At 40.9% G+C, this 12,154-nt stretch overlaps 1 protein-coding gene across 1 annotated transcript; it reads left to right on the top strand.

Moving 5' to 3' along the window:
* Positions 1-455: 455 nt before the first annotated feature.
* LOC122015755 (triosephosphate isomerase, cytosolic) lies at positions 456-12,093 on the top strand. Its single transcript, XM_042572780.1, has 9 exons — positions 456-612; positions 991-1,066; positions 1,543-1,666; positions 1,872-1,956; positions 2,291-2,423; positions 3,209-3,303; positions 11,075-11,153; positions 11,372-11,454; positions 11,852-12,093. Exons 1-9 carry the CDS (start codon positions 574-576, stop codon positions 11,900-11,902), a joined length of 765 nt encoding a protein of 254 aa, XP_042428714.1. The 5' UTR covers positions 456-573; the 3' UTR covers positions 11,903-12,093.
* The last annotated feature ends 61 nt before the right edge of the window (positions 12,094-12,154 follow it).

Below are 12,154 nucleotides of genomic sequence, written 5' to 3'. Positions count from 1 at the left end.
TGACGCACACTTTCCTGTTTTTATTTATGCCGTTATGATAATTTTAGTTGATATTATATATAACAGCTACTCATCAACGACTCATCACGTGCAAGCAGATTGATATAAATGGGCCAGATCAAAATGGGCCGGGCCGAAATGAAAGCACTCTCCCCACCAGGCCATTTATGGGTGGGGACCACGACAAGAAAAGTAAAAGGAGAACTGAGACGGTGGTGGAGGGCGTGTAAAGAAACGGGTGTCTCGTGATAAGGTATCGGAAAGCGACGCCTCCGTCCTCGCCGGCGCTCCGGTTTTCTTTATCTCATCCAATGGGCCCCACTTTTACGATCGACACCTGTTTTTGCTCATCGACACCGTGTACCGCAAATAATCTCACCCGAGAATCGCACCGGAATTTGTGATTCGTGCAGATCCTAGATCTTGAAACCCTTGCGATTGATCTTGGACGTTGAATTCCACCAAGGAGAAGACCTTGATGTTCTGATTTCCTATATATGTGTGTGACTGGGTTCTGTTCTCGAAGGACCTGGTTTAGGTATCATCGTCGTTGCTTCTGTTTGTGTGCGGATAATGGCCCGGAAGTTTTTCGTCGGTGGCAACTGGAAATGCGTAATACTCCACAATTTTTTACTTAATTGTTTTTCAATTTTGTTTAGATCGGCGCCGGTTCTTTACGGAACTTAGATCTTATGATTTTGGCCGGTCAGAATCTCAAGTGTGTAGTGATTGTTCAGGTTATTATGGATCCCTCATCTTGAAGCTAGTTGTAGTTGATTTGGTTGATTTTGTTTGGATCCATCTCAATTTTAATTGTTTCTGACGATTTTAGCTAGCTTGAACTATCGATTTGGAGGAACTATGGGCCTTCCATGCGAATCTTTCGTTCTTCCCCCTTTTGCTCTCTACTTCGATTTTAGATTCCAGCAGATCACTTTTTTTGATGGGTAATGAGTAAAATTAAATGTTGTATCGTCCTTGTGTCTGCAGAATGGGACGAGCGAGGAGGTCAAGAAAATTGTCGGTACTTTGAATGATGGAAAAATTGAATCGCCTGAAGCTGTTGGTATGATCGTGATTCTCGTCTCAATTGTATATTTTGAAATTGTTTGGAAATTATAGCATGTTAGCCGACTATCTGGGTGCTTGCAACTTTTGTATGATGATAATGAATATTTGAGTCTTGCTGCCAGAACTACAGATTGAAAATGATGGGAATATCAACCTAACGTTGTCTGTATTGTTCTTTCATGCCAATGAAATTAGCTGGGTTGCTATGAACGCTGGTTTGTGTGTTCTGGATGGAGGAATGTATTATGAATTTGTCATAGTTCCTCTAAATTAACACGATTCAAAATTCGTTTTCAGCTGAGTATATTATGGAATTGAAATATCTATATTCTTACTTGAATTTTTTTAACTTATCATGATGAGCATCAAGTGAATAATATACAAAACATGAGTTTTCCTCTCTGTCATCACTTAGTTTTTTTTATGGTCAATATTATGGTATATGAATCCTTGTATTTATCATCTCTGCAGAGGTTGTGGTTAGCCCACCATTTGTATTTCTTCCTCTTGTGAAAAGTCTGTTGCGCCCAGATTTCCATGTTGCAGCACAAAATTGTTGGGTGAAGAAAGGGGGTGCTTTCACTGGTGAGGTCAGGTATGAGTTTATCTTGGCCGAGTATTATTTTGTATAATAGCTGTTTAAAGAAATTTATGATTTATTATTGGGAAAAAATTGATATTAGTTTGCTTCCTTTTGGAAAAGAAAAAAAAAAAACAATAAGGGTTTGTGCACCTAAGGTTCTCTTTTTGTGAGTCTCTTCAGAGTTGTATATCTAATTTGATTAAACTTCTCTGTGCAGTGCTGAGATGCTTGTAAACCTTGGCATTCCTTGGGTTATCCTTGGACACTCGGAAAGGAGACTTTTGTTAAGTGAATCAAATGAGGTGATTTTCTTGATTTCGTTGCTCATATATAGATTTTTTTTTTCAAAAAATTTGCTAATTGAGGGATCAAATCCATTAAGTTCTGATTAAAACTTTATAAGAAATTTAAACTAAGACCTGTTAAGTGTTAATTTATTTTGATTTACTTGTTATTTGGTTGAATTTTCTTGCAATGCCAGATTTGAAACTGTTTCTTTTCTAGAATTTCTGGACTTATGTTTCTTATAACTATCTTCTCATTACCTAAGATGCTTGATACTAAAATCTTTGAAGTGTGCATAATAGTTTTGTTCTAATGTATAGCTTCTTAATTATATTTGGTTTTCCGGCTCAGTTTGTCGGGGACAAGGTTGCATATGCACTCTCTAAAGGTTTAAAGGTCATTGCTTGTGTTGGTGAGACACTTGAGCAACGTGAATCAGGATCCACCTTCGAAGTTGTTGCTGCACAAACAAAAGCTATTGCAGGTATCCTACACATTTTATAAACGGTGTTATTTTACCTTCACAATTCGTTTTGACCGCATGCTCAAGCTAAGATAATTTCCATATGTTTTGAATTAGCTGTTCTCACTTGAGTGGTGCAGCTGCTTTACCCTTCAGCAATCCTAGAATAGGTTTGCATGTTTGTTGCATGGTCCACTGGATCAGTTATCTGATACTGTTTGATAAATGACTAGCCAGACCTAGGTTTCTGAGTTCTTTACACGTTTTGCACACGTTTTCTTGGCAACACAATCAGTTCAGAGCCCATGCCTGATGCTAGCAACAAAATGAGCAGCAGCTAAGCTTCTTGGAAACTGTTTTTATGTTAGGTCTTGGTTAATTTGAATGATAATAGCATGACATAAGTCTCACTGATTAGCAATACGTTCACTTCTGTTGCATGAGCCTCATCCACCATTTGGTTGATTACACTAAAGAGGGAAGTCAATGTAACAACTTAATAAATCTAAATTCTGCAGTAAGTTATGTACTGTTTTTTATAGGCTACGTGCTTATATAGCATCACTTCCATTCCCAAGTTAGTAAAGGAATTGAACTAAGCATGGTACCTGACCTTGAACTTAGCATATTCCTAGGAAAACTCTTAAAATTCTATTCTCAAGTGTTAAACAAATTACTCTCCTCAGAATCCAGAAAAAAAAAGAATCCTTTAGTTTGGTAGCTTCAACTACTTCTGCAGTCGGTTGCATGAACTCATCAAATGTAGTTCTATTTTTATCATTCCTGAATGACTTGTTTTATTACAGAACGAATTTCTGACTGGACCAATGTAGTCCTAGCCTATGAGCCAGTTTGGGCAATTGGAACAGGAAAGGTTGCTACTCCAGCTCAGGCCCAAGAGGTAATTTCTGTGGCTATGTTACTTCGTCCCTTGTTAAGTTCCCTAGATAATGAAAAATAGCGTATCTTGTTTGTGTTGGTGCAACATCCCTCAGGTCAAGGTTGACCTAGTTGACCAAGCTTGAGTCTTGGTTTGGGTTTCGATGTTTGACAATGCAAGGTTGATTGAAGAAGAGTCAAGTAGGTCAAGGATGACCGGATACTTGACTGGGAAGTCCTAACTGGGATGTTAGGCAGGAGGAAAATCCTGGTGAGTGAAGCCGTGAAAGACCTATGAGTGAAGCCAGGCAGTTGGGAAGTCTTAGTGAATGAAGCTAGGAAGATGAAAATCCTGATGAGTGAAGTCAGGTGGGAAAGTCCTAGTGAGTGAAACTAAGCAGTGAGGAAGTCCTAGTGAGTGAAGCCAAGCAATAGAAATCTAGGTGGGTCAAGGTTGACCGGACATCTGGTGAGTAGAAGTCAAAGTAGGTCAAGGATGACCGGACACTTGGCATAAGACAATAAGTCCAAGTGGATCAAGGTTGACTGGATACTTAGCATGAGAAGAAAAGTCCAAGTGGATCAAAGGGTTGACCGACACTTGGTGATGAAGTCCCAGCATATCAAGGTTGACCAGATGATAGGCATGACAAAGTCCCAACAAGTCATGGTTGACTAGATGTTGGTTTAGGGCTTTGGACTTGGTTTTGGGCAAAACCAAGGTTTGGATCGATCCGTGGATCGATCAAGTTTGGATTGATCCGTGGATTGATCCAAGAGTTGGATCGATCCGTGGATCGATCAACAGATCTGGATCGATCGGTGGATCGATCCGAGATTGGATCGATCCGCCGATCGATCCGGTGAGTCCCCGCGAACAGAACCCCTCTGGATCGATCCGTGGATCGATCCAGAGGTCCCAATCGATCGCTGGATCGATTGGGACGCCGTTGCTCGCGATAAGCGCTGGATCGATCCGTGGATCAATCCACATCAGAAACTCGGATCGATCCGTGGATCGATCCAAAGCCTCCCCGATCGATTGGGAGCAATCCAATCGATTGGGATTCGACCGTTGGCGTCGTTTATAGCTGTTGGCGTGCGATTCCTTCGGTAGAACTTCACCGTTTCATCTCAGATCTTCGCCAGCTCCTCCACAGCACTCTCAAAGCTCGTGATCGCCAGTTCTTGAAGGTTCTTGGAAGCTCTCCGAGTCAAGAGGCGGATCAAAGGCAAGAAGAGAAGCTAGGGTTAGGGTTTTCTGCATTCATTGTAAGCTTTGTGCTTGTATTTTGTTTCCCTTTCCTTCTTCTTGTACCGAGAGTCTTGTAGGGCTTCTCCGCCCTCGGTAGTTACCGAAAAGGAGTGTTTCATAGTGGAGGGTGCGTGCGTGGTGTGGATCCTTGGATTAGTCACCTCCTTTGGAGGTGGATACCAAGTAAAATCCTAGTGTTAGCGTGGTTGTATTTGTTTCTGTATTTTCCGCTGCATATTCTTGAAGAAACAAGCAACGCCGAGCAACGCCGAGCAACGCCAAGCACCGAGCGAACGCGACGAGCTATTCACCCCCCCTCTAGCTACTTTTGGTCCTAACAAGTGGTATCAGAGCGAGGTTGCTCTTCACCGGAATCACCGCCGGAAGGGGCAAACATATCAAGAAAAGCTAGAGGGTGAAGAAGTTGGAGCAATTTCTTCAAGTTCAAGACTTTATCAAGCTCAACTTCAAGATGCAATTCCAAGATGGGCTTGGATTTGACACAAGGGTGGCTCCACCATACACTTCTACGAGTTTCGATTCTTGGAAATCAAGAATCGAAAATTTTCTTATGATGGAGATAGAGCAATGGTTTGCTCTAATGGAAGGCTTCAAGGCTCCAAGAAATTCAAAGGGCAAAGTTCTAAAGAAAAACAAATGGAGCCCGGAGCAAGTCCAAAGGTGCGAGGCAAATGACAAAGTGACCAAGCTTTTGGTCAATTTATTGCCAAGCACCATTCTTTGCAAAATTGGAGAATTTGAAGATGCAAAGGAACTTTGGAGCAAATTGGCTAAGCTTCATGAAGAGATCCCCTCCACTGTACAAGATCATGAAGAATCCAGAGAGGGTGACTCTTTGGAGCAAGACCAAGAGGAGGACTCCGAGGTTGAGAGATGCTCAACCTCCGAAGAAGAGGAAATCCAAGAAGCTTCATCCTCAAGGGAATGCACCGAAGGGAACAAGGAGGGAGCATACTCCTTGTTTCATGTTCAAGATGATGAAGCCTCCACCTCTAGGATTGAGGGGGAGCAATTCTTGGTGACTCCGGATCAAGAAAAAGGAGAAGCTTCTACATCCGGGTCAAGTGAAGAAGAAGAAGATGGTGCCACCTCCGAAATGCAAGAAATATCAAATGGAAGAGCAAGTGCCATCCCTATACAAGAAGGTATAAATGTTTCAATTAAAAATAAAAATCATATAATATGTTTTGAGTGTAGGGAAAGTGGGCACTACAAGAGCAAATGCCCTAAATTGGCCAAGAAGAAGGGCCAAGTGGCACAAAAGGGCAAGGAGAAGCCCAAGGAGACCATCCCCGGAACAAAGAAGAGCAAGGAGCACATCGTGTGCTTCTCTTGCAATCAAAAGGGGCATTACCGAAGTCAATGCCCTAAGAGGAAGAAGGTGGTCAAGGCTCATGGAGGAAGCTCTAGTCAAGGGAGAGCCTCTAAGGTAAAGAAAAAGGTAACATTTATTGAGCCTACTCCTTTACATTATGGTAAAAAGCATGATAGTTCAAATTTATATCATTTTAATGCTATTTACCATGAAAATAGAAAGCATGATAGCGTTAAAGAAAAACATATAGCTTTTCATGCTAAAACTACTACACCTAAGGCTAGGATTGTAGGTAAAAATCTAGGCAAAAACTCTAAGGATTTTAGATACAAGCCTAGAAACAAAAATGCTCATGGGTCAAATACTAAGGACTTAGTGAGAGAAAATCAAGTCTTGAGGTCAAGACTTGATAAAATGGAAAAGACCCTAAAAAGTATGGAAAATATCCTAAAAGGGCAAAATGAGCATAGCCTAGGTCTGGGAGCACATAGGTCATCTAATGGCCATAGAGGTTTGGGATACAAACCCAAGGCTAAGAAGGATGTGCCCTCTTACCATAGGGTTCCATATAGTTATGGAACAAACCCTAGGTCTCGTGGTCAAGTCAAAAATACTAGAGAAGTCATCCCTAAGAGTATTTTTGCAACAAATGTGACTAAGACTTCTAAGAAGTCAAAGAAGGTCACAAAGAAGGTCACAAGGGAAGAAATCCCTAGAGTTGACCTAGAAAAAGTGACCAAGGCTTCTAAGAAGCAAAACAAGGTCACTAGGAAGGTATCTAGGGAGGTTATCCCTAGTGAATACCTAGAGCATCCAAGGAGCACCAATAGGTTTTGGGTTCCTAGGAGCATCTTCTCTACCCCATAGATGGGTTAGAGAGTGTCAACTCCGATTAGAAGGGTAGTTAACCCAACTTTGAGGAAATTGACACTCAAGGAGCATTTTCAAGGTTGTGTTAACCTTTGAAAATGAAATGGAATTATTATTTACTCCTTGAAAGAGTAAAATGTGCCTAATGGTGGAAGAATTGATTTTAATCTTAAATGGCACATATTGGGAAATTCATAAGAACTATCAAGTTGGGATTTTGGTATGTTCTTAGGCAATTTAAGGCAATCCGAGCCTTAATTTAAAAGTGCTACTCTTGTGGAAAAATGGAATATGCCAACATTTGAGGAATATGCTTAATTTTAATTGGCATAAATTAATCAAGGGAATTAGAAATGCAAACTTAGGCTTTGGCATTTTCTTGAAGCACTTTAGGGCAATCTAGGTTTAAGTTGTAAGTTTAGCTAAGTTTTTAAGGATACTTAGATAGTTAATCTAGGTATATTTTATTAATGCTAAGGGGGTGCTTGGTTTGTGGAAGGGAATGGGATTAGGAATGGGATTCATTGAAGTAAGAATGGGAATGAGGAGTTTTGAATCCGTGGACCCCACCATTCCCATTCCCCCCATTTTACTTGGTAATGGCCAAACCCCATATTTGGGGGTTTGAATCCGTGGGCCCCACCATTCCCATTCCAAATATTAACATTCCAAACACTAACTTTCAATCCCTTTCCCATTCCTCATTTCCATTCCCTCCAACCAAGCACATCCTAAATCTTGCCATGATTGTTTGTCCATCATATGCCATGACATCAAGTTTATTTGTGCATTCATGACTTATTATGAAAATACAAAAATACCATGTCATGTCATACATACATCATGTAATTATAGGAATCTTTCTTTTGAAAGTTATTTCATTTTGATGTATGCCATAGCATAATCATGCATTAAGTTTAATTCCTTGTAATTAAGGACAAATGGCATTTAACAACACTTATTAACAAGTGACATCCTGGGTGGATGTCTAATATCTCTAAAATGCCTAGATAGATATGCATGATCCCTAGAATAGGGCAAAACCAAATTTTACATCTCACAAAGACCTATAAGATGACTTGTATGTGTTTTGTCCACAATAGATACAAGTGAGATGTTAGGATGATGAACAAAACTCAACATGTTGATTTAGTGCATTCTTTTGAGTTTTAGGTTCATCAAAACACATAGTTATGTGTATTCCCATCATTGGGAAAGTTAATGTACAAGTCATGTGCATTAAGCCCAAGGAATGTGATGGGATATTGGTTTTGAAAATTGTTTTCAAAGACTTTTGGAAAACCTTGGTGAAGGCTATCTTTTGATAGTAATCACCATTGAATAGTTAGACACAGACATGAAGAAAACACTATAGTTTTAGCAAGTTTTCAAGCTTGTGTCAATCTTTGAAGATATGATATATTTTCATAGAAAACTATTTTTCTATGATAAAGTATGCCCTAAATAATGTCTACACGAAATTTCATGATTTTTGGATTTTTGTAGAATTTTCTAGGGGTTTCTGAAGTTGGCTGAATTTGAAATTCAGCAACTATCAGAGCTCCGATCGATCCATGGATCGATTGGAGTGTCTGAATCGATCAGTGGATCGATTCAGAAGGCAATTCTAGCAAGCAGAAGCTCGCTGGATCGATCAGCCGATCGATCCAAGAAGACTGAATCGATCGGTGGATCGATTCAGCAGGGTTCAATCGATTGGAACCCAACTCCAATCGATCGAAGATGCTGATTTTGGCTGGGAAAGCTTATTTTCAGCATTTTGAACCTATTTTAGTCTAGGTAACCATTCCAAACCCCTGAAAATACATTTGTATACATAAAAAGGGTGTTTTCGTGTGGAAAACAAGGATGGATTGGTTAAGGAAGGCTAAGTTGAAGTTTAGGTTGAGGTTTGTTTCAAATTTTGAATATTTGAACCTCAAAACTTCTAAATTTGGGTTTCCTAAAGTTTTGGGGATTCCAAGTCATTGTTGGTGCAATGACAGAAGTTACCACCATGTCTTTAGGGGGAGGGACTCTTTAAAGACATGAAAATTATTTTTCATGAACCTTGGAAGGTGGTCAACCTTCCGTTAAGAACATGCTCAAGGTTGAGCGTTTGAACTTTAATGGGGAGTGGATATCCTCATTGTTCAAGTGGCTTCAAGTGGATAATGCTCAAGGATGGGCATTTGCCTACATTGGGGGAGAATGTAGGGTTAAGGTTAATGAAGGGTATGGGACCTTCATTATCGTGTTGGTCACAACGAGTGAAGTTGTGAACAACGATGAGCAACTCTTCAGGGGGAGAGTTTTCAACAATGGGGCATTTGTTGAAGAGTGCCTAAAATTGAGGCACGGGTTGATGTGTGCTCAAAGATGGTTTGATGTGTGCCAATAGGGGGAGAATGAAAGGGAGTAAGTTAGGCTTTCATTACCTAGAGGGAGTTTGCCCTCTTAGGGGGAGAATGAAGGGCTTAACTTATGTATTCATTACCTAGTGGCATGAAGAAGGTTTAGGCTATGGGATTAGCCTAACTTACATGTGGTATTGTAAGTGATAGTGTTGGTATTGTCAAACATCAAAAAGGGGGAGATTGTTGGTGCAACATCCCTCAGGTCAAGGTTGACCTAGTTGACCAAGCTTGAGTCTTGGTTTGGGTTTCGATGTTTGACAATGCAAGGTTGATTGAAGAAGAGTCAAGTAGGTCAAGGATGACCGGATACTTGACTGGGAAGTCCTAACTGGGATGTTAGGCATGAGGAAAATCCTGGTGAGTGAAGCCAGGTGAAAGACCTAGTGAGTGAAGCTAGGCAATTGGGAAGTCTTAGTGAGTGAAGCTAGGCAGGAGAAAAATCCTGGTGAGTGAAGCCAGGTGAAAGACCTAGTGAGTGAAGCTAGGCAATTGGGAAAGTCCTGGTGAGTGAAGCTAGGCAAGAGAAATCCAGAAGGGTCAAGGTTGACCAGACATCTGGTGAGAGTCCAAGTAGGTCAAAGGGATTGACCGGATACTTGGCACGAGAAAGAAAAGTCCAAGTAGGTCAGAGGGACTGACCGGATACTTGGCAAGAAGAGAAAAGTCCAAGTGGGTCAAAGGGATTGACCAGACACTTGGTGAGAGAGTCCTAGCCGGTCAAGGGTGACCGGATGCTAGGTCTTATGTACCAACAAGTCATGGTTGACTAGATGTTGGTTTAGGGGCTTTGGACTTGGTTTTGGGCAAAAACCAAGGTTTGGATTGATCCGTGGATTGATCCAGCAGGTTTGGATTGATCCGTGGATTGATCCAGCAGGTTTGGATCGATCCGTGGATCGATCCAGCAGATCTGGATCGATCAGTGGATCGATCCAGAAGATTTGGATCGATCCGCCGATCGATCCGGTGAGTCCCCGCGAACAGAACCCCTCTGGATCGATCCGTGGATCGATCCAGAGGTCCCAATCGATCAGTGGATCGATTGGGACGCTGCTGCTTCGCGCGATAAGCGCTGGATCGATCCGTGGATCGATCCAGGCATGTTTCCAGAGCACAGAGGCGCTCTGGATCGATCCGTGGATCGATCCAAAGCCTCCCCGATCGATTGGGAGCAATCCAATCGATTGGGATTCGACCGTTGGCGTCGTTTATAGCTGTTGGCGTGTGATTCCTTCGGTAGAACTTCACCGTTTCATCTCAGATCTTCGCCAGCTCCTCCACAGCACTCTCAAAGCTCGTGATCGCCAGTTCTTGAAGGTTCTTGGAAGCTCTCCGAGTCAAGAGGCGGATCAAAGGCAAGAAGAGAAGCTAGGGTTAGGGTTTTCTGCATTCATTGTAAGCTTTATGCTTGTATTTTGTTTCCCTTTCCTTCTTCTTGTACCGAGAGTCTTGTAGGGCTTCTCCGCCCTCGGTAGTTACCGAAAAGGAGTGTTTCATAGTGGAGGGTGCGTGCGTGGTGTGGATCCTTGGATTAGTCACCTCCTTTGGAGGTGGATACCAAGTAAAATCCTAGTGTTAGCGTGGTTGTATTTGTTTCTGTATTTTCCGCTGCATATTCTTGAAGAAACAAGCAACGCCAAGCAACGCCGAGCAACGCCAAGCACCGAGCGAACGCGACGAGCTATTCACCCCCCTCTAGCTACTTTTGGTCCTAACAATTTGTATATCTTGGACTCCAAAATGGCCATTGATACACATAATATTTCCCACACTAGCTATGTTATTATCTACATGCAGGCTTGCATCATTCTGAATACGTGACTTTGTTATCGATTGTTTTTATCAATGGACAATTTTTTATTTGAAATAACTTCTAAAATATACCATTGCTATAATTAGTTGCATTGATTCTCAGGTTCACTCTGAATTACGAAAATGGCTTCAGATAAATGTAAGTGTTGAAGTTGCAGAATCAACCAGGATCATATACGGAGGTAATCATTCAATGTTAACTTGATTATTTGTGTCCCTTTTTCCATCTTTAAATTCTTCTGCTGTGTTTTCTTACTTAAAGTTGCATAACCATCATCGAATCTTTAAGTAATCTCATACATTCTTGTGCCTACCTTTTTGTTTCAAAATTGTTTGAATTGCCATTCAATTGTTGTTTGTATCTAGTGTCTTAGATCCCCTAACACATGAAATTCTTCAGGTTCTGTAACTGGTTCTAACTGCAAAGAACTTGCAGCACAGCCGGATGTTGATGGATTTCTCGTTGGAGGTGCTTCATTGAAGGTTTGTTTCTTTTTTGATTTCTTCTTAACGTCCACCTAGGTTTTCCATTTTAATTATCTGAAAATACATAATCATTTATTGTTTGCAGTAGGTAAACTTCTATGTTCGTCTTTGAACTGTTGATTATGTCCATAATCCTTGTCATTTTGTGGAACTGCAAGAATCATAAGATTTCTGTGTTCTTCCTGATTTTCTTTTCGACTTGCATTAAATTTTTTAACTTAAAAAAGTAAACAACATCATCACAAGTTAGACAAATTTATAGGGTGATTTTGCTGATTTGGTTGATTAACATTGAAACCTCCACAGCTGATGTTGGCCGTCGAAACTAGAACTAAATCATTTCTTGCTGCTTCTGTATTACTTCAATCTCATCCCTTTTTCCTTTGTTTTCCAGCCGGAATTCGTGGACATCATCAATGCTGCCACTGTCAAGGCCTCTGCTTGAGAAGTCTCTTTTTTTGAGTTGAAGGCCTATGACCTTTGATTTTTGTATTGGGAAACTCTTCCTCAATCGAAGTCCCTGTCTGTTGCCTGTAACCGAAATAAACTAGCAATTTTCAAGTTCATGTTTGAAAGACTATTTATTTGCTATGCCATGCTTATGAATAAATAATGGCCGAGTTGCAACTAGTTAAATATGCTTAGCATCTGCCGATTGTGCACTATTAAATTCTACAATTTCAGACATTGGCAATAC

This window comes from Zingiber officinale, chromosome 1A (genome assembly GCF_018446385.1).
Source record: "Zingiber officinale cultivar Zhangliang chromosome 1A, Zo_v1.1, whole genome shotgun sequence".
Lineage (NCBI taxonomy): Eukaryota > Viridiplantae > Streptophyta > Magnoliopsida > Zingiberales > Zingiberaceae > Zingiber > Zingiber officinale.
The sequence above is the reverse complement of the archived record's forward strand: the minus strand, read 5'-3'. Positions and strand labels throughout refer to the sequence as shown.

Excerpts from the sequence above, each read along its gene's own strand:
- LOC122015755 (XM_042572780.1), top strand. The coding sequence starts at position 574 with ATGGCCCGGAAGTTTTTCGTCGGTGGCAACTGGAAATGC. Across the intron at positions 1,067-1,542 it reads TGAATCGCCTGAAGCTGTTG|AGGTTGTGGTTAGCCCACCA; the intron begins GTATGATCGTGA and ends TCATCTCTGCAG. Across the intron at positions 1,957-2,290 it reads TGTTAAGTGAATCAAATGAG|TTTGTCGGGGACAAGGTTGC; the intron begins GTGATTTTCTTG and ends TTTCCGGCTCAG.